This window comes from Conger conger, chromosome 2 (assembly GCF_963514075.1).
Source record: "Conger conger chromosome 2, fConCon1.1, whole genome shotgun sequence".
NCBI classification, from domain to species: Eukaryota; Metazoa; Chordata; class Actinopteri; order Anguilliformes; family Congridae; genus Conger; species Conger conger.
The window spans coordinates 42097405-42119801 of NC_083761.1; the positions used below are offsets into that span (position 1 = coordinate 42097405).

General features: G+C 44.2%; 1 protein-coding gene across 2 annotated transcripts; it reads left to right on the forward strand.

Annotated features, from left to right (window-relative positions):
* The first annotated feature begins 261 nt into the window (after positions 1-261).
* Positions 262-21163, forward strand: plekhm1 (pleckstrin homology domain containing, family M (with RUN domain) member 1). 2 transcript variants are annotated; one of them, XM_061232147.1, is made up of 12 exons: positions 262-551; positions 4068-4155; positions 5125-5372; positions 5845-6480; positions 8344-9082; positions 9712-9886; positions 13683-14609; positions 14986-15131; positions 15813-16006; positions 16709-16772; positions 16962-17119; positions 17559-21163. In XM_061232147.1, exons 2-12 carry the CDS (start codon positions 4102-4104, stop codon positions 17665-17667), a joined length of 3450 nt encoding a protein of 1149 aa, XP_061088131.1. In that variant the 5' UTR covers positions 262-551; positions 4068-4101; the 3' UTR covers positions 17668-21163. The 2 variants fall into 2 exon arrangements, 1 of the variants encoding a protein (XP_061088131.1); XR_009708082.1 differs by lacking the exon at positions 17559-21163 and having other exon boundaries at positions 8347-9082; positions 15813-16772; positions 16962-17101.
* The last annotated feature ends 1234 nt before the right edge of the window (positions 21164-22397 follow it).

A 22397-nucleotide genomic window follows, 5' to 3' on the forward strand; every position in this document is an offset into this window, starting at 1 on the left:
ACTAACTCGTTACAACGTGACATTGAATGTGGACTTTACACCGTAACTTGCGATCAAACAGACGTTATACTGGTCCAACAGGCTGCAGGTGCACGTACTGTGGTGCCAAAAAAGCCCCATCGTTAAACATGGCAGCCTCCATGAACTGGCTTCATGCGCCATCGAGCAGCATGTAATTGGTAAGCAGAAGTTGTATGCAGTTCTAGTGTAGAACGTCACAATCCCATGATGCACCACACCTTACAGTCGAACAGTCCGAAAACAGCTGACGGGGAAGAGATAAGCTGATAGTTGTTTGGGTTAGCTACTTGTCAGGTGTTTCTTTGCCCGGTCGCCTTTTTGGTCGCAATTTAGATAGGTAGCTACAAAGAGGGGAAGACAAAAAAGGTGTTTCCGATTGCCTTCGTTGCCAGTCCAAGACGGGTAGCTGTCACAAATCCTTTGCTTTGTGTTTCGAAGATTTTCGGCCTCTAGCAACCCGAAAACCACAACTGGTGCGATGGGAATTCCTTAAGTTTTTTTTTTTTTAAACTGTACTCGGCGTTTGTTTGGTAAGAACACGTTTCTTGACAGCTTCAGATTCAGTCGCCATTTGTTGAATAAACTAGGCTACTTTACGATTTAGGCAGCTAGCTGTTGAGCAAGCTTTCATTTCACGCTAATGTGTTAGCTTGGTCTAAGGTACCTAGTACCATCGCTAACCAGCAAGGAAAGCGAGTTTTTGAGCATTCTGAATTTAGCTAGCTAGTGGTTGTCATAACATTTCTTCTTTTGGTTAAGAATCGCTGACTTGTTTATATTCTGAACAGATGTGCATGCGAGCGAAATCTATTGGTATTACTGTCGCAGCACTTTCGACACAAAGTATTGGCCGAAAATATGGTATTTCTCGATAAAATTATGCCGTCGTGGTAACACATTCTTACGCTTGTGGGTCAGGCATTCAATAATGCCCTTTTTAATGGGACATTTTTAGGACCGCGCTACACTGGCTTTGCTTACGACAACATTACCTAATGTTAACTAGCTTGTGATATCCACTACGGTGTTCTATCAGTCCTTTGTGAATCGAATGATACATTGTTGTTATCGATGCCGCAAACGCTTTCCTGATTGAGATTTTGTGGGTTCCTGATAAAAAAAATAAAATAAAATAAAACATTCTCGCAAAGACATTTGAAAGCAATTCATCCGCTCCTTTCGAAAAGGACTAACGCTAGCTTGTTAGCTATGTGCATTCAATATGTAGCCTACAGTAGGCTACGAGTCACGCGTTGGCTGCATAGTGTAGCTATCATAATGCTATAGGCTGTGCAAGCGTATATTCATGAAATGGTTAGCAATGGCTTGTATTGGATTTGTATCAATATACTTTGTCTGATACTCCGTATCCGTTTCATTAACGCTATACAGTAAAGCAGAATGCTATCGATTATTTTTGTGGGTTATTTTTCTTGCTTTGATAAAGAAAATATTATTCTCGCTTAAATACTGGAATAGATCATAACCACACTTGAACCAGAGACGATATCGATGGGCGTTGCTTGAACGCAGCATGTGAAGCGGCGCCTTATTTGACATGAACATGCTTCTATGATGACTTAGACCAGGGGTCGGCAACCCTGGTCCTGGAGAGCCGCAGGGTGTGCTGGCTTTCGTCTCCACCTTAAAATAAGCGACCGATTCAGACCCAAGAAACCAGGTGAGGTGAATTAACTGTGTAATCAACGGCTTTCATTGATCAATTAATGCCAAGTAACAACGAAAGCCAGCACACCCTGCGGCTCTCCAGGACCAGGGTTGCCGACCCCTGACTTAGACTCAGAGGTCACCAACCCTGGTCCTGGAGAGCTACTGGTTCTGCTGGTTTTTGTTTTCACCTTAAAATCAGCACCCTGCTGAGTACCAGGTAACCAGGTGAGGTGAGTTAGCTGTGTAATCATCTGCTCTAATTGATCAATTAAGTGCAGAGTAACAGCGAAAACCAGCAGACCCAGTAGCTCTCCAGGACCAGGGTTGGTGACCTCTGACTTAGACCAGTGGTTCCCAAACTCGGTCCATGCATGGAATTGGTTTTGATTTCATTAATTTTTATTGTACGACAAGTTACTAAATCGTGCGTCCACATGATTCATAAAATGGGCGTACAGATACACATCACACATTTTTATTTATGAATCATAAATATCCGCGAAGTGTGCTGACGTGAACGCACTTTTCACCTCCACCGAGTGAACGCCATCAATTATCATACCGGAGGTGCAGGAGCACAACTTTTATTTGGTCCCATCAGTAGTATTGTATCCAGCGAAACGAAATATCTTATTTGGCAAGCTTTGACAGGTTGGCTCTGGATAATGGCATGGACTCATCCTCATGTGCAAGGAAATCTGTCTGGTTCCTAAAAACACATGGATTGTGTATCGCTCTTTTTGTAGCAGTGATATAGCGCAACTTTGAATGCGAATAGCTCACAATAACAAAGGTTTTTTTTTTAAAATAGTTACGTCTATTTTAATACTTCATAACTGTAAAGCAAGTTCTCAGTGCTAGTGCCATGACGTAGTACAGACGTAGACCACGATTAGTTCATTAGTATAATCAGGTGTGTTACTGCTGGGTTAAAACAAAAACCTGCACCACGCCGGCCCTTTTAGGATAAGATTGGACACCTCTGACGTAGTAACTAAGTAAGCTATTTTCTCTATATCAGAGGTGCAGATTAATGACTTCTGCTCTTAATGACTTAATTAGCTCAGTCATGTCTTGCTCTGACATTTGCATGAACACCGGCTATAGCCAAGTGTATCCTAAAAATTTACAGTGGTCAAGTGCAAGAGTGACCCAGCATAGTTTATAGAATTGTGAGAAATAAAACAAAGGTGATTGTTTGGAACGAAAACCTGCATGCAGTTGTGCACCCCTGCCCTATATGCACCTATAATGAGCACATTGTGTTGCAAATGTGCTCTATAAATAAAGCCTGACTGAACAAGTGTTAACAAACGTAATGGAGTTAACATTAGGCTTCGTTTGCTATGGGACTAAACCCACCTTGATTTTGATTCTCTCTCTCTCTCTCTCTCTCTCTCTCTCTCTCTCTCTCTCTCTCTCTCTCTCTCTCTCTCTCTCTCTCTCTCTCTCTCTCTCTCTCTCTCTCTCTCTCTCTCTCTCTCTCTCTCTCTCTCTCTCTCTCTCTCTCTCTCTCTCTCTCTCTCTCTCTCCCCCTCCCTCCACTGACTTGGGCTATACCCTCTACTGTGCACATTATTTGCTCCTAAATGCTTCACCTACATTTCTGTTTCTGTGTGATGGTTTTCATGACTTTGAGAATTGGGAAGTTGCAAACTACTAGCAAACTTTTCCAGTGTTTGAAAAGTGTGACTCGACTTCCCTTCTCTGTCCATGTCATCTGATAAAAGATTGTGCTTGACAAACTTATGACCGTCTGATCAGTGTAAATGAAAGCTGTCGCATAATGGCAGCGGCAGTCTGGTGTTTCCTAATAATGCAATCATTGTATTGTATGACCATGAAAAACAAGTCTTGGTAGCCCTACCATGTGATCTATTGAGACTGGTAAAAAGTACAAAAGGAGTAAAATTGTTAAAAAGCATCCTTTCCATTTGCTCAAATTGGCAGAAATGTGTGATATTTCCATGTGGGTACTTGGAGAAACAAGGGCGCTCGTCTAATGGAAAGTATCTGTGCCATCTCATATTTGTGGACCTTTAAGAAACCAACCATCGTTAATATAATGCAACTACATAGGCTGGTCTGCAAAAAAACATTATTTTGGTAGAAACGAAAACTACGGAAAGTTTTTTTTAAGAATGAGTGTCAAATAAAACAAACTGGATGCTACAACTGTCCTGAAATAACTGACCAACGTGATTACAGTTTGTGGCTGTAATGCCACGGTTAATTCCTCAAAACGCTTTTATATTACTATTATTATTACTATTATTATTACTATTTCATAGTAGTGATAGTATTATTGAGCTGTTGGTGTCATTTTTGCGGCACATTGATGTCTTGGTTTTTAACTGAGTTGCTGTGTGTTTCAGTGTGTCATGTGACTAGAGAAGTGAAGGAAGTGCGATGCTTTCCACCCAGACACCTGAGAATGGGCCAGAGCAAAAAGAAGTGAAGCAGGTAAAGAACTTGGTAGAGTAGCACCTCAGTGGAAACAGCGATTCTTCCTGTTGCATTCGTTTGAGAAATTCTTATATATATTAAGTGCCTGCGTGAGCATCACATACTTGCATAACCTGAATAACCACAATGACAGGTACAGGAAAAATGTCACACTTTGGAGGACGTATTAGAGATGCACATATGAATCTCACCAGAATTATTAGTTAACGCCTATGAATTAAGTTAAGTTTGCAGCCATCTTGCAGCGCTATTGATTGTCCTGAGATTGGCAACTCTCACCCTCATGGTACTAAATGTAGTATTCATTTATCACTTTGTACATTTTTTTATTAAAATAGCTTTCTGCCAAGTTATTTTTTAACACGGGTGTCCAGCACCAGTTCTGTAGTGTCTTCTGGTTTTCAAGGTGCACCAGTGGTTAATTTAAGTCATTGATTGGCTAAAGAATCCACACACCTTGTCAAGGCCTTAATTGGAAGCTGACTGATAGGAAACCTCAAAAACCTGTGGCCTCTGCGGACTGCTAGGAATTTAGTTTGACACCCCTGTGTTAGAAAATGAATGTGTTTTAAGTGACTCTTGCAATTCAAATTAAGGAAATAAAACCACCCTTGTAGATCTGTGAAATTTATCAGCTATTTTTGCATGACCTTGCATAACCTGTTGTCAGCTGGAATCAAGTCATGAGCTTGCCATCATGACCAGTCACAGTCATTTGCCCAACACCATAAACCAGAGGACCACCTTGTTGCTGTTCTCCACAATAACTTCTGCAATGATGTTCAAGCCAAACCGCTAACTAAAAGGAAATGAACAACTATGATTAAATGACTGTACCATTCCGCTTAGTTTTGTTACCAGTTGAGGAACTGGAGACCGGCCTCCAGTGAGCAACGAGAGAGGAGTACTAATTTGTATGCCGGCCTCCCCTGCAGCTCTTAATTTGTTTTTTCTTTTTGTCACTAGTGGATAAAGAGCAAGTTGGCACTTTCGCTCAAAGCCCTGCAGAAACGCTATGTGACAACGGATGCCGTGGTGACTAGTGAAGATGGGGACGCAAACCTCCTCTGCTGCGCCCTGGAGGCTGTCTTTGTCCATGGTCTCAAGAGCAAGTATATCCGGGTGGAGGCCGGAGGCCGGGGCAGGAAAGCTGGCCCACGGGGACCAATCCCCCAGCCGGTCTTCTGGGCCCTGCTTAAGACTGTCACTCACCGGTGAGTTACAGCAGAGGCTCAGCTATGAAGTGGCATGCTTTGCAAAGTTCTGCCCATCAAACAGGTTTCTTGCATAACCGAACCCAGGAAGTGGCTGACAGAATGTGCATCTGGTCCTGGGCACTTGCAATTCGTAATGATAATAATATACTTCTGAAGGCGTATTCTTTTGGAATGTAAATGTCCACAATATTTTCATATACTCATACTTTGTCTTCATTCAGTTGAAAAGTAGTGCAATTGGCCCAAGATCAGTTTTTTGTGATGTGGTAATAAATTATGTCCAATTTTCTCCAACAAATTCCTCAGTTATCACCGCGCTGGCCAGTCAGCCTCTCTCTGTCGCTGTTCTGTCCTCATGACTAATACCAGCACACAATACCTCAGTGCATTATTGTGTGAGTGTGACACGGTGAGTTGTCAGTGTGTCAGCTTCACGAGACCACCCTCCCCCCCCCCCCCCCCCCCGCAGGGACGTGATCACGGAGCTGGAGCGTCTCAGCTTCATCAGCACGGACGTGGGCCGCTGCCGGGCCTGGGTGAGGCTGGCACTGAACGACGGCCTGGTGGAGTGCTACCTGGCCTCGCTGCTGCGTGAGGCCTCCAAGCTGGCGGCTTACTACCAGCCCGCCGCCCTTCTCCTGGACCCCGAGGAGCGTGAGGTTCTGCTCAGCTACCTGCAGGGCCTGGCCTCCCTGTCCTTCCAGCTGTCCTACAAGTCAGCTGTGCTGAACGAGTGGACTGTCACCCCGCTGGCGCTGGCCGGCCTCTGTCCCGCTGCCGACTCCCTGGACCTCCCCCTGGGGGCGGGGCACGGCGGGACGCCCAAGCGCAAGGAATCCTGGGACACGATGTCGCAGTCCTCCGGCGGCTCGGACACCATGGAGGTGCAGCGGGGCCCAGGGCAGGGCAGGGGGGTGTGCGGAAAAAGTGGCCTGACTTCCTCCAACCTCAGCCTGGACACCACGGGCTCCTCCCAGCTCTCCTCCAGCCTGAGCTCAGACAGCCTGCTGCAGGGAAACGGGCTCAAGAGCCCCGACAAAGAGCCCTGGCCCTGTGACCTGGACATCCCTCACGTCACAGACGACCCAAAGAAGGGCCTGACAGAGTGAGTCACTCAGTCCTTCCTTCTGTGCATGAGTGTGTAACTTGAAGTGAAGTACATGTGTGTCGTGGGTTGTATGATTTCCACTGTGTGAACAGGAAATAAGCTTTCTATTGATCCAGGAAGGCACATCCACTCATTTTCTGGTATAATGGTTAGGGGTTGCACTTGTTGGTGTGGTTTGTTTTGCAGCCTTTGCCTGTAAATAACTGTAAACCCAATTTAACATTGGAATTGTTTAAATAATTTGATTTGAGTACTTGATTGACTTGCATTTAATACCTCTGGGACTGCCATCTTTGATACAGTGGACTGTAAAAGTATTCACCCCTTCTGAATCTATACATTTGAATCATTCCGTAAAAAGCTGTAGGGGGTGACCACTCCATCTTTCACACTTAGTGTAAATTGTCTTTATACACTCATGGAGCAATTTATTAGGTAGAGCCGTACAGCAGCTTGTTAATGCAAATAGTTAATCAGCCTATCATGTGGCAGCAACTAAATCCATAAAAGCATGCAGACGTGGTAAAGAGGTTCAGCTATTGTTCACGCACAACAGTCTCTAGAGTTTGCAGAAAATGGTGTGAAAAACAAAAAGTATCTAGTGGGCAGCAGTTATGCAGGAAAAACCACATTGCTAACGAGAGAGGTCAGAGGAGAAGGGCCAGATTGGTCGAAGGTGACAGTAACGCAAATAACCATGCATTACAACAGTGGTATGCAGAAGAGCATTTCTGTCACACAATGCATCAAACCTCTAAGTGGATAGGCTACAGCAGCAGAGGACCAATAAGCCAAAAAAATAAGTCTAATGAATCCATAATAAAGTGCTCACTGAGTATATATTCAATAGAGAACATTAAAAAAAATTTCATTGGAGATAGTGGCTAAAAACATGTACCTTACCATCTACTTGGTTGAATATAGCCCCTTTTGGTCATTTTCTTGCTAGACCCACATTTGCCATTGTATAATTTCTGAATAGATGTTCATTTTGACTTCATTTTACTTGTGGCTGTTCTTAACCCTTTTTAAGAGGCAATATTTCTAGCACAAAAAATCTAATGAGGCTCATTTTCTGCAAGTTCTCTATTGAATATATACAGAACATTTACTCAAAGTTTGAGCGAAATTGGAGTGGTGCACCCCCAACACACCCTTTCACAGAATGACCCATTTTTACTATGCAACAGAAATATTTCCAAAATGCGTTTGCAGCATTTGGGATTTTGTATTCACCTCCTCCTTTTTCATAAGGGATAGACTACCTCAGGGGATAACATTCTCTCAACATTTGTTATGCATAATACCTAGATCTCATGTTGAGGCTGATGGATGTGCAGCAATATTTCTCGTCCTTTCAAGAAAGCCTACTTCAATCGGGTTTGGGTGCTGGATTGATAAAATGTCAAAAAATGTTTTTGGGAAAACAAGAGGATGAATAATTTTGAAGTTCACATTTCCTGGTTACATACAATTTATAATATCACATTTGCAAAACTTTCATTTAACTGTGATGAAATAGTGGACTTGAATGCATCTTAAATCAATACGAATCCCAAGTAAATTTAGATTTACTGTCTTAGTAAATTTGTAGTAATACATCGTGATTACTTTTGCAATCCACTGTAATTCCTTTGTTGTGCTATTTTATATTATTTAGTAACCCAGTCAAGTTACTTTGAGTTGTTCTGGAAGAAACGTAGCTGTTTAACTGTGTTACTAGATGTATAAGAAGGGGGTACTGCTTTATTGTTTTAGGTTGGCACAAATTTCAAAATCATAAGAGTGGCCAAACATTATTCTCTCAATCCCATTAAACCTTTGATTTCTTTTCTAAAATGTTTGCCCTTTCATTTCCAGCAGCATGCTGATTGGTTTTGGGGAGAGCACTCAGTCTAGTCAGGACTCTATGCATGAGGACTCCTTTGTGTCCAGCCTGGCCCCGGCATCCAGCGGGTCAGACAGCGAGGCTCCCTGCACCCTCACGGACGCCCCTGCCTCTGAGCCCTGTGACCCTGCTGCACTAGGCCCCACCTCGGAGCCCTGTCTCCCGACCCCATTAGGCCCCACCTCGGAGCCCTGTCTTTCCACCCCATTAGGCCTCACCTCGGAGCCCTGTCTCCCCACTCCACTAAGCCCCACCTCGGAGCCCTGTCTCCCCACTCCACTAGGCCCCACCTCGGAGCCCTGTGTCCCCACTCCACTAGGCCCCACCTCGGAGCCCTGTGTCCCCACCCCACTAGGCCCCACCTCAGAGCCCTGCGTCCCCACCCTGTTAGGCCCCGTCTCCACAGCCTGTGACCCCGCTCCGCTAGACCCCACCTTGGTGCCCTGCAACCTCACCCTGCCAGGCCCCAATTTGGAGCCCTGCGATCCCGCTCCGGCCACTCCTATCGAGGAGACGGCCGCCCCCCCCGAGCCCTGCCAACCGTCAGACTGGCCTCTTTCCCTGTACCTGCCGATCGCAGAGGCCCAGAGCTCCACCCCCCCACCAGCTACCCTGTGTCTCACAGAGCCTGCAAAACCCCAGCGGTCCATGAGCGTCCTCAGTAGGAGGACGTCTGCAGACTCCCTGCACTCCCCCACCACCGGGCTCCCTGTAAGTACCGCTTCAGTGTTACCTGTGGCATATTGTGGGTAGAGCTGGCAATCGCTGTCATCTTTCCTGTTTCAACTATGTCTCCATTATCTTTGATTGTACCAATCACAGTGCAGTGAGGACACCGATTCAATCATTTGAACATACCATCACGATAGTCTAATGTCAGCTGGCTGAAAGTATAGTAAGTGTAAGATATGTGGTTCCAAACAGCTGTAAGCTTTTTCTGTATCGTCATTCATCATCATGCATTCTGACACAGTGCATTATAAGTAACATTGTCCACTGTAAGATGGAGACCCTTTTGGAGTACAGCACATGCTGCATATGGTTATTTCTGAAAGCACCAAGACATGCACTGAAGTTGTCCTGTGTCCATTAAGTGCAGCAACATCCCTTTGTAAACATTTTAAGTGGTCATGGGATGCTCAGAGGTATTTGGGTTCTGTTCAACTGCCTTTCACTGCAGTCCATAGCTGTTTGTGCAACAGGTGTTGGGTATGATGAAAGTTGCTAAATTAATTACTCAGTGTAGCTTGTATTCATCAGTCCACTCCGTTTTGGTGACATGGTAGAGCAGACCTAAAGTTGATCAAACCCAAAAGCAGGCACGCATTTGCACTTTTCAGAAATGCCGGTCCTGGATTTCTGAGGACGACTTCTCCAAGCCATGCACAGAGGAGACCTCCAAGCCAGAGGAAGCGCTGTGTGTCAATGATGCACTTGTGAATGGAACAACCTCACCCATCACAGAACCCGAGTCTCCGCAGTCTCCTCCAAGTGTAGTACATCGCAGACAAATCGGTGAGCTGTCATTGCACATGCAGTACTAGAACAAAAGAACCAAGTTCTTGGTCTGTGCTAATACTCAGTATGAACTATGCTTTTTGTGTTGGGTGCTTTCCTGTTAGATTTTCTTTATCCATAAACCCACATTGCAAATGGGTAACTTTGTGAAGCATAAAAAACTTTATGAAGCTTATTGAAACTTTATGAAGATGTTTTTGTTTTTTTCTTTGACTTAATTCTGATCTGCTCTCAAAAGAATTGTAACCTGGACCACCTGTGTTTACTGGGGTTTTCTTTATAATCGTGCAGAGATCACTGCCCGTAGCCAAATCACGCTTGCGCAGTCAAAAAAAAAAAAAAAGCTTTTCGTCTCATGTGCTGAATGGTATGACTTAGATCAGCTCTCCACTATGAAATGAGTTAAAGATGCATACAGAAGCTGCTCTTATTCATTTTGCACCCATATTCTCAGGAGGAAGTAAGAAATACCACGGGCTATTTCCACATGTGGCCGAAATCATGATTTTGAGACTTTTTTTTAGACCTCAGACCCAGCTGCAGAAATGCACCAACAGATACAGTCCCCTTCGGTTCCCTGCAATCAATTGGGTTAAGGTCTGGTGATTGACTTGGCCAGTCTAAAACCTTTCACTTTTTCTCCCTAATGAAGCCATGACCATTCCTCCACCATGCTTCACACCTGTATATTTTATATCATGAGCAGATCCCTTCATTCTTCACATTTGGCCTTTCCGTCACTTTGGTAGAGGTTTATCTTGGTCTCATCAGTCCATAAAACTTTGTTCCAGAACTTTTGTGGGCCATCTGTACTTTGAAAATTGTAATCTCGCCTTCCGATTCCTACTACTGATGAGTGGTTTGTATTTTGTAGTATAGCCTCTAAATTGCTGTTCTCAAAGTCAACCGGTTGATTGCGATACCTTCTCCCCTGCCCTGTGAAGATTGTTTGTGATTTCACTGACTGATGTTTTGGGGTTTTTCTTCACAGCTCTCACAATGTTTCTGTCATCAACTGCTGTTGTTTTCTTTGGTCAACCTGTTGACACGACACTTATCTCACTTACCTACAGAAACTTAGTGACATTTCATTTTCTTTTTCTGTCAGTGAAACACAAATTTTCTTTCCTCTCGGTTAGCAGTTTCTGGCTTTTCTTGCTACAACTGTTCATGTTGATGCAATAGTTGTACAAAAGGGACCCTGTCTGGGGAAGGGAGATTTTCCGTCTGCCGGTTTCACTTTCTTTGTGCGTTACGTCTTATGAGACTGATTTGCTCTCGGTAGGCACATGATGCTACAATTTGCCTTTCTTAGTATTGATAAGTTTAAACATTCCCTTTGAGGACAAAATACATTTTCAAATTCTAGACTGGTGCTCATTTGACAATTTTCACTAGCATCTGAAAATGGAGAAGCTGAAAATGATAGATTAGATAGCTAGATAAGGACCAGGGCCCTTAAAATTCTTTGACAGTACTTTTTTTAATTTTTTAATTTTATTATGTTTTTGGAATTTCGTTTTTAAATTGTAAAATAACCATTAATTCATGAACCTCCTGTAGTACTATTTTCTTGAAATGATTCTGGAACTGTCTTTAGCAGAGTAGGCCCTGCTTCCTATTTTCAATACTTAAAAAAAAAAAACATTTTTTCCCCCTTGAAAGGTTGGCATTGTGGTTATACACATTTTTTCTGCAGGTTAACATGACATTACTAGCTACTGTTTACAAAATAGTCTTTAGCTATGTTAGTTCTTGCATACCGTGCCATGATTTCCTCTATTATTGGATATTTACGCTGAATGGTTTTAAATCTCTAGACAAAATGTAATCACAATTTACTTTATTAAATTATCGTTTAATTGATTTCATGAAAAAAGGTAACCAAGATTCATGTCACCCCTGTGAAAAAGTAATTGCCCCCTTAAAAAAAAAAACTGGTTTCGTCACCTTTAGCAGCAATAATTGCAAACATCTCCTCTTTCACATCACTGTGGAGGAATTTTAACCCACTCTTGGTACCTGTGGAGGAATTTTTAACCCACTCTTGGTACCTGTGGAGGAATTTTAACCTACCGAATTGGTAGGTATTTGAGCGTGAACTGTTCTTTTCAGATTCTCCCACAGCATCCCTATTCAAGTGAAGTTAGGACTTTGACTAGACCACTCCGCTAGACCGCTACACTACCTCATTTTACTAATTATTTAACCTGTTTGGTTAATATAATAAACTAATTAGTGATATCAGGTGGTGTAGTGCACGGTTGAAGCAAATGCCTGCAGACACTCAGGACGTGGAGTTGAGTAGCACTGTTCTCGCATATGCTGTGTATGTGACTCATATGTTGGCTATGTACTGTCTGCGCTTTATCAGTCTTATTTCATATTTTTCTTTAACTATCTTATTTTTTTCTTTATGTTTATTTTCAAAACTTTAAAAAATCTAAATAATTTCAAAATTTCTATATTGGCCATTGGTGCATAGCATGGTTCATCAAAGAGTTTTTAAGCATGAAGTTGAGTAATCACCAGTGGCTTGAAAACGCATAATAGTGGTTAACCAACTAAGGACTGTTATATTGTACATTTTAAAGTTCAAACATGCCTTTGTTTACAATTACAGATTCATTTATAAAACCGATTAGTTTGTTATCTTTAAATGCGGGGGCAGCACGGATGGTGCAGTGGGTAGCACTGCTGCCTCACAGCAAGGAGGTCCTGGGTTCGAATCCCCGTTGGCCGGGGCCTCTCTGTGTGGAGTTTGCATGTTCTCCCCGTGTCTGCGTGGGTTTCCTCCGGGTACTCCGGTTTCCTCCCACAGTCCAAAGACATGCACGTTAGGCTGATTGGAGAGTCTAAATTGCCCGTAGGTATGAGTGTGTGAGTGAATGGTGTGTGTGCCCTGCGATGGACTGGCGACCTGTCCAGGGTGTATTCCTGCCTTTCGCCCAATGTATGCTGGGATAGGCTCCAGCCCCCCTGCGACCCTGATCAGGATAAGCGGGATCAGATAATGGATGGATGGATGGATCTTTAAATGCAAGTTTATGAACTGCTAAATGTAGCCACTTTAGCTAACTGCTAGTTGTAGCCATTTTAGCTAACATTGGCTGTCATGCCTTGAAAATTTATGGAATGGATGAGAGCACATTTTCCTGTTTGCACATTAGTATTGCAACAAGTTCATCATGCTGTAAGTTGGTTAGCTTGCCAAGTGCCTTTTCTGAGGTAGTTACATTACATTTAGTTAGTAGTTAATTGGCTGTAGTTAGTTGGCTGTCTTAGTTATTGCATGCGAGAGATTACAAAATCATATTCCCTAGTGCTGCCTAAATGATCAGTCTGTGTGCTAGTTTTGTTTGTGTGCTCATTCAGAAGAGAAAAGCACAGTCTGTTCGTCAATAAGGTGTGGTTGCCGTGAGTCACTAGAGTTATCATATGTTGTGTGCATTAACTCCATAAATATGTTACTGGACAACCCATACCTTTTACTCGCAGAGATTTTGTGGATTGGACCTTGAAAAGTTCTTGAACTGGTTAGATTGATAAGAATAGGAACCCTTTGCGAAATCAGCTGTTTGACCATGTTGGTACCATTCTTGTACATGTGGTAGGGTGAACTGTATATAGTTATGTAAAGTTTGTGTGTGTTTGCTGTGTTTGTGGTTTTACTGGGGGTGTTTACTCTTTGTACTATCTGTCCTAGTATTGATTTATTTGTCAAACCAGTTGTTTATGATCTTTCTCAGCTCGTCCCCCCCCTTTAACTTTAACAAAGTTGAATTCTCCGCAGGTCTGTCCAACCCTTTCCGGGGGCTCCTGAAGCTTGGCCACCTGGAGAGGCGGGGGCCGGTGGGCATGTGGCGGGAGTGCTACTGCGAGCTCTCGCCCTTTGAGTTCCGCCTCTACCTCAATGCCGAGGAGCGCACCTGCTGTGACAACTGCTTCCTGCTGCGCTGCGAGGACGTGCGGCCGGCCGCGGCCGACGGCCGCTTCGAGATCATCTTTCCGGGCAAGCGGCTCTACCTGCGGGCGCCCTCCTGCGACGAGGCCGAGGACTGGGTGGACCGCATCATCGAGGCCGTCAACAAGTGCCGGCCGCCCCCCCCGGACGACCAGTGGGAGGTGCTGAAGCCTTCGGACGGGGGCGAGGCCGACGCCCCGTCACCACCCACCTCCGCGCCCTCCAGCCCGGAGTGCGCGGCCCCGGAACGGGGGGAGCCGCCCAAGCTGGAGTGGACCCGGCCGTCGGAGCCCGAACCGGATGCCATCAAGGAGGCCGTGCTCTACCTCTCCCAGGACGAGCGCACCTGGACCCCTCTGGTCTTCTCCCTCTCCCTGGAGGCCCTGAGGGCCTTCCGGATGCAGGACGGGCGGAAGGTGCAGCGTCACGCCTACCCCATAGAGTCCATCCGCGACGTGGTGCCGGACGCCACGCTGGGGAGCCCCGCGTTCTTCAAGGTGCTGACCTCCAGGGACACGCTCAAGCTCCGGGCGCAGGACGAGGGGGAGGCCCGCGCCTGGAGGGGTCTCATCCGGGGGGCGCTCAACTCCTACCTAGACACCTGTGAGGATGGATGCGCCGAAGCTGGCGGGGCCGAGGGCGGGAACATCCACAGGCTGGTGCAGCACAGCCTGAAGGGAGATGGTGTGCTGCTGCCACACCTCTGCACCCTGCCCACCGAGAAAGGGCTGGACGCACAGAACTTCAAATGTGCAGGTAGGCGGCGATTCTCACAGTCGAGACATGTAACTTGTGATTGTGCCCTCGTCTAAAGTTCATGGTAAATAAAGTTGTATTGTAATAAAAGCAGGCCTTTCAGTATAGTTACTATTCGTTAATGGCCTCTTATGTAATTTTATGTTTTTGGGGAATTGCTTCCTGGTATATTCCTCAGAATTCGCACAAAAATCCTGTAATGTCTGTATTATCAAGTGCAGTTGGGTGAGTTTTATTTTCCTTTAAGTATAATTTTACAACGGCTGGTTCTCTTTTTTTATTTATTTTTTGTTATTTGATAGGTAGTCTCGGCAGCAAAATTCTATGTGAGTTCAGGAGATATTTACATATCTCGATTATGTTGTGCTCTGTGCAGGTTGTCCCAGGCAAATAGGCGTCTCCTTGGGGAAGGCAAGGCTATGTGAGTTCTCAGGGCTGTTCTACTGTGACACCTGTCACCATGGCAACACCATTGTCATCCCATCCCGCATGGTGCACAACTGGGACCTGGTGCCTCGAGAGGTGATGTGTTTTATTAGACTCCATCGAAGCTTTTCAAAAACCTTAATGACGTTCCAAACAGTGAAAAAATATTCTGCACTCTAGTTTGCCCTCTGTAACCAGTTTGGCAGGATTACTGTTACTATGCAACGCAAAATAGTGCAAGTACACCTTTCTATGTAGTTTTCAGGCATCCACGTAATTACCTGGTCACATGGTTAAAGGTATTCTCAGCCTCTTTTTGGTGTTTTTGATGATATTCAGTACTTCGGCGGTGGCATTTCATTTCTGGACTTTTGCAGTTTGAACACCACTGTGACATCATCTCTATCCCACAGAACTTCAGTACGTTTTGCACACACATACCCAAGAACAAACTATTAATGACAACAAACAAAACTGATGACAGTGCCGAGATTACCATCAGCAAATTCGACTTCTTTTTCCGCCTTGAAGCAGATGGCTGATAAACACAGTGTACCAGCAAACTTTTTGTGTGTCCTTTAATTGCCCAATAAAGTGGCCATTAAAGCGGGAGGGAGGTTCCCTGACGTGTCTCTGTGTGTCTCTGTGTGTCTCTGTGTGTCTCCGTGTGTCTCCGTGTGTCTCCGTGTGTCTCCGTGTGTCTCCGTGTGTCTCCGTGTGTCTCCGCGTGTCTCCGCGTGTCTCCGCGTGTCTCCGTGTGTCTCCGCGTGTCTCCAGGTGTCTCTGCCGGCGCTGAGGCTGCTCTCCCACATCGCGCGGGAGCCCCTGCTGAGCGTGGAGACTCTGAACCCGGGCCTATGTGAGCACGCCGAGCCCATGGCGCTGACCCACAGCCTCCGCCAGAGACTGCGTCTGCTGGGCGACTACGTGCTGGCCTGCCGCAGCGGCGTCCGCAAGAAGATCCAGGACAGGCGAGTCTCTGAGTCAGAGCAGGGCCCCACAGCCTCGTCTATGGTGGAGGAATAATTCAGTCCAGAAAGATTCAGGACTGTGCAGACTTCAGTCTTGGTCAAGCTTTAGTACATGATCGGGGAGAGAAGTGCAAGTGTTTGTAGTTCTCTGAAACTATTATGTTTTCACCCATCTTTATACCTAGACAGACACAGACGAGTATAAAAAAAAATGCCATATATTGTTCTGCTTGGGAAGGGAGCTGAGGAAGTGACACTGAGGTTAATGTGTAGGCTGAGACTCGTGACATGTAGGCACTTAGCAGGGATGCATTGTAAATTGTCATTGTTTTTCCGAACAGGAAAGAGTCCATGAGAGTAATGTACCATAATTTTTTTGGCAAGGAGAAAAGATTCCCCTGTTCAAATTCCTCAGTATCTTTATGTTTCATTATACGGCAGTAGTGTCGTGGGAAATCCTCAGGCCTCCAAAAACGACCTTCTGAGTTGCAACAAAACATTATGGTTTAGCTGTATTTTGAATCAATTTTTGAAGCAGTGAAATGAGAATACTTGTTTAAAAAAAACTTTTAAATATTAATAAATGATGTCAAATATGTCAAATTTGGGAATATAGGGCGGAGTAGTTTATTGTTGTGCTGAAAGATTTTATTCATTATTAGTATTCAGTAATGGTCGATCCTGACCGGCTGTGTTTTCTAGGTTAGACCAGAGGAATTATTTGCTGGAAAGCTACAACCTGTACAGTGTGACCGACTTACGAGAGGTACGTTAGCCGTTTCCATTGTGAATTTGGTCCTTCTGAATTGACTGGGATTAGAGTTAATACTGTTCTTGCAGTCACCTTGATAACACTGTCCTTCCTGCCATGCTAATCAGCACAGATGGAGTGTCCTGAATGTACAGGGTAAACACTGCAGCACAGTGACCCAACGCCTCCTCTCTCCTGCCACAGATCGCAGATGGACAGCACGAGTCCTTCCTGCAGAACCTGATCCAGTTTGCGTCCAGCCACGTCTACCACTGTGACCTGTGCACCCAGAGGGGCTTCATCTGCCAGATCTGCAATGCTGACGGCATCATCTTCCCCTTTCAGTTTGAGACCACCACCAGGTACAGCCAACATGAAGCCCAGCTGGGCATTATCCACGGCCGCAGGCTCGGGGAGTGAACAGGCCTGACCTGGATCTGACTAAGCATTGTCAATAGTGTTCCATTTCACAATGGACATTATTCATGTCACTAAAGCACATACACACCAAACAGGGAGAGCTATAGGTGCAGTCAGTAAAGCTCTTTGCTTAGTGACATGAAATGAAACTATGGTTGAACGTATGGGCCTGATTTTGGTCTACTGTAAGCTGTGGCAGGCAGACTGCCCAGTAAATGTTTTGCCTCTGGTGTCCACCTGGGTGGGGTTTATTTACACCGTAGAAGTCAGATAAACAGTGGAGTGTTGTTATTGTACATCTGTTTATTTATTTAAATACCGAAGGCGTGGTCCGAGCCTGCTTCCCCGCCTACGCCCTCACCCCCTCCCTTCGCTCCGCAGGTGTGAAGTGTGTAAGACGGTTTTCCACTCGGCCTGCAAGGCGCAATCTCCCTCGTGCCCTCGCTGCCTTCGCCTGCAGAAGTACCTGGAGCGGGAGCTGCAGGACTGACGGCCGCACCGCGCCCTCTCCACGCCCCCGGGGCGATCAGCCTTCATGCTGAGCCGGCTTCTACGGCGAGAGGGGCTGAGCCGGTAGCATCTTTTTTTACGGAAACTAGCCTCCACAAGTGCCCTTAACGGACGTCATGCAGGTACGCGCCCTGCGAAAAAAAACACCCAGGAACACAGGTGTGGCGGGAGCTTGAAGCCGCCGCTTGCTCGGGATGTGCAGAGCGTCTGTGGACTGTCCATTGATTCCACCAGGAAGAGGATGTCACCAGTTCTGCTTTTCACGTAGAGCAGATAAAGAGCAGTGTGGCTACGTGTTCAACAAAGCATCGGGACTTCCTAACGGTGACCCTTCTTCACAGGTTGTAGTTTATCCACTTCCACCTGGAACAACAACCACCCTCACCTGTGCAGACCTGGCGGGCAGCCGCTATCATCTATATCTATGTATGAATATTATGCAAGTTTAACTACGATCAAAGAACAGTCATGGGAAGGGGTTTAACATGGCAGGACTGTTGTAGGTGGAAGGCCAAGCTGTCCAAGCTGGCCTGTGTGTCACACTTGCTTCGAGTTCTGGCACTGGGTCCTTTGGTGAAGTGCTTTGGTGAAAGGTGGAATTACATCAAGGAATTTCTTTTTTATTTCCATTTTCCATTATCACTGTTTTATAGATGGCCCATGTTTCTCACCAATATGCAGTTTCTGTCTTGGTCTTAAAGGGCAAAAATTGTTTTTGGCTTTGTATAACTTCCTGTTTTTTGTGAGTTGTTTACAGGATCTTGAGTCAACTGCAGCGCACTTTGACCCTCAGTGATCATTACTGTGTAAAAAAATTCCCTAAATTCATTACTCAAAATCAAGTGTGATACATTTTACCATTTCTTCAGGGATAGTCACTCGGTTGTGTCAGGAGAAGTTAAATAACCTTTAAAAAAAAGAAAAGAAAATCCACACTCACTTTGGCTTTGTACTTCAGCATTTGCTGTGCTGTGTATCGATTGTATAGCTTTGCCGCATGCAACCTCACTGACGTTTGTGCCAAAAAGGAACCGAGGCAGAGGTGTCCTCTCACTGTCTGGTTACATAGTTAATATGTCTCACATTTTTGTCTTACTTCACTCTGTTTCAGTCCCCAGAAGTTTTTTTAAATTATGCAATTTCAGAGAATGCATTGAATGTCTTTGGGTGATCACAGTTTTTTTATATTTTTTTATTATTATTATTATTTTTAATTGTTGATTGTCAACTGCCTAATCCTGAAAACATGGGACTGTAGCAATGAACACGATTGGCTTAAAATTCTCTTGACTGGCCAGCAGCAGCGTGCCACTTTCACTTGTCCAGCCAGCAGGGCCAAAAGCTTTATGTTCCTGTTCATTGGGTGGCCGATTCTGCTGGGACACTACACCTGCCTTACCTGCTCTGGCATCTGCCCTCAAAATGGCTGGCTTCAAAAAGAGCGCTTCCATGAAGAGAAACTCTGTTTGTGAGCAGAGCCTGTTGTTTTGAATGTTTAAACCACATCCTTCTACTTGGTGACCTCACCAAGGCATAAAAGCTTGAAATTGCTTTTTGCCTTGCATTCAGACCATTAATAGATTATTAGCCCTGAATGTTGGATTTAAAAGTAACACTATGGTCCTCACTTCTTTGCTTCTCAGAGCAGTTAACGTCTTTACCAGGTGCAAGGGCATGCACTTTGCCAAATTATCGATTGCAAGGTTTGACTGAGAAAGCCATTGACCATTTACCAAAGCAAGCCACAAGCTTGTGGGGGGCACAGTAATCGGTCCATTTCGCTGAAGCTGCCTCTGGTCAATACACAGTGGACACAGGAGAAACGTCAGGGTTCTCGCATGAAAAACACACAAATCCTCAAGACCTTGTGAAGCATGTTTTTTTTGTCTGTGGTCTGAGGGCTGGGAGGTCGACCACTGGCCCAATGTAACAAATTGAAGACCCTTGCTGTTTCTGCCATAGACGCAACAAAGCCCAAAGCACTATCTTGGTCACTGACCAGGGATGTTGGAAGGGAAGAAACCAGAGCCGTTCCCTTAACTCTGGTAGACTTTGTTTGAAAATGAAGAACCTTGTGAAATAAGGTTAATAAAAGCATTATATAATGTAATAATCATGGTTGCACCTGATGTGCGTTCAAGATGGCAAACATTAGCTAACAGTTTGAAAAGGTAGTGTGCGGCAAACAAAAGAGACATTTATTTGGCTGTAATTATACACTTGTAATGTTTAATGTAATATTTGTTCTTACCTTAAAAAAGAAATCACAGGTAAGAAATGACTCAGCTACATACATTTTTATTAAAAAGTTATTGGTGGCGATCTAAATGGAATGTTCATTTAACATATTTCAATAGTAGCCGTTTGCTGCAAACATGGTTCTCCGTGAACGTCTTGAGTGCACGTCTGGTAACTGCCAGTCCACTAGAAGAGCAGAATGCTTGGTTCTGATTTCTTTTTTATTTATTCCTTTTCATTACTATCTTTTACAAATGCGTCACTTTATCCTTGGGGTTTCGGGGGGGGTTTCTTTTGCCCCGGTTGTATATGTTCAACAGAAATTTCAGTGTGGTTTTTAAAAAAATTCGAAATTTCCAACATATTTTTAAAAGCTAGTCTGCTTCTCAGATGGTTGGATCAGGCTTAATTGTGCATTTTTAAAATTTTGAGATCAGTTTCCATAGGATACAGGTTTAAGTTTAGGTTTGTTAATCCTTTGAAAGCCTACTATATTTTTGAGGGTCTTTGAGGGTCTATAGTTTATAGAAAACATTCAAATGAATGATTATTTCCACTAGTTTTTTTCAAATAATGCAGTGTCAAAACCAGTACTAGAGCAACACAGGTGCATCTTGTGATTAACTTCTCAGTTGAGATCATTTTAGCCCACTAGGGGGAAGCACTGAATTGACTGCAAAAGACAGTGGCCCTCACTCCTGGTCCTGGATAGCCGCAGTGTGTGCTTGCTTTTGTTGTAGCTCCACACTTAATTGAGCAATTAAAGCAGTTAATTACACTGTTAAGTCTCGTCTGGTTTCTTGGGTCTGATATTAAGGCAAAAACAAAAACTAGCACTCCATGTGGCTCTCCAAGACCAGGAGTGAGGACCACTGGCATAGGGAGTGCTGCATTTTTACTACAGTCTATGCACAGGATCTTGTTCTGAAAGTGCCCTTCCTGTAAGGGTAGGGTGTACCAGGTGTACTGTTGGTGCTTCTGAGACCAGTCCCTTTAGAGTAGGCACCAGTAGGAACAGGCCTGGAGGCTTACTTTGTACTACACATTGTTTGGCTGCAACCATTCTTGTGCTGCTAATTGCCTGGACAGTTAATGAGACTGCATGGGTGGGGAGGGGCTTGGCTACACTGTGTGACGGATTTCATCTGACTGTTAGCAGGATAACATCTGATTGTATAACATTTGAATTTTGTAAGGATTTTTATATTGTAATTAAATTACAAGGTATTTATCATCTACTTGTGAATTAGCTTATGATTTTTTTCCCCCCACCACCACATTATTTTATATGTTCAATTTAGAAGGAATATACGTATAATATACACATACACGCAGTGAGCATTTTATTAGGTTTTTATTAGACTTATTTTTTAGACTTATTGGCCTTCTGCTACTGTAGCCTGTCCACTTAGATGTTTCATGTGTGTGTTCAGAGATTCTCTATAAAAAGTATTTTTTTCCTTAAATTTCTCAGTTTTTACTCCTTATATAGGATTATGTTGGATCATATGCAATGGTAACACCACAGACACTAATGAGTGTAAAATAGGTTAATTATGAAAAAATCCTATATTGATTAATAGAAGCAGGATGTTCCTAAATACGATACTACAGTGCATACCCAGCTTTATACACACTTCAGACACAATTACAGCAACTACTGCTGTAAAGAACTAAAGGTCATTGACATGTAGTCAATATACTGGCCAATATGAAGCATTTTGGAAGTGGATGGGTTCCACCAAAAACCTGAATCATTTGAAATAATCACGAAGTCGGCAGTGCAGTATAACAGAATCTTGTTTTGTGGTCAGGCCGACTGCAGTATTTCCTATGCAGCACACCCATTTGAAGAAGTGCGCTCTGTCACATATGCACACTCGCTGTCATTGCACTGAAGGACAGTCCTGTGTGGAAGAAAGTTTCTGTGATGAGCCTGCTGACGAGTGCTGTGTTTGCATAGGCCGCTGTGTATACATTGAGCCTCGCCCTGTTTTCACACTGCTGCTATCAAGCTTTCATTTATGACACTATCCCAAAATGAACGTTTCTAAAGAAACGTTACAAATACAACCACCTACACACATGCTCACACAAAACAATTAAAAACGTATATCCATACTTCAAAGGAACATGAAATAAAAATGAAATGGTAGATGGATAAGAATTTATGCTAAATGTCTAAAATTAAATTGTAAGTATTTGAACAGTGACACGTTTGTCCCATAAATTTGGGGGATGGGGATGTAAAAACTGAAAGCCTGCAGTTGTGTCTGTAGTGTATTTTTGATGAACATTTTCTGAATTGCACTTTCAAATGGATTGCTGGCCTCATAACAACAAAGAAAGACACACAAAAACAAATAATGGTAGTTATTGTACATTACATTACATTATTGGCATTTGGCAGATGTTCTTATCCAGAGTGATGTACAGTTGATTAGACTAAGCAGGAGACAATCCTCTCCTGGA

Excerpts from the sequence above, each read along its gene's own strand:
- plekhm1 (XM_061232147.1), top strand. The coding sequence starts at position 4,102 with ATGCTTTCCACCCAGACACCTGAGAATGGGCCAGAGCAAAAAGAAGTG. Across the intron at positions 4,156-5,124 it reads AGCAAAAAGAAGTGAAGCAG|TGGATAAAGAGCAAGTTGGC; the intron begins GTAAAGAACTTG and ends TTTTGTCACTAG. Across the intron at positions 6,481-8,343 it reads CCAAAGAAGGGCCTGACAGA|CAGCATGCTGATTGGTTTTG; the intron begins GTGAGTCACTCA and ends TTTCATTTCCAG.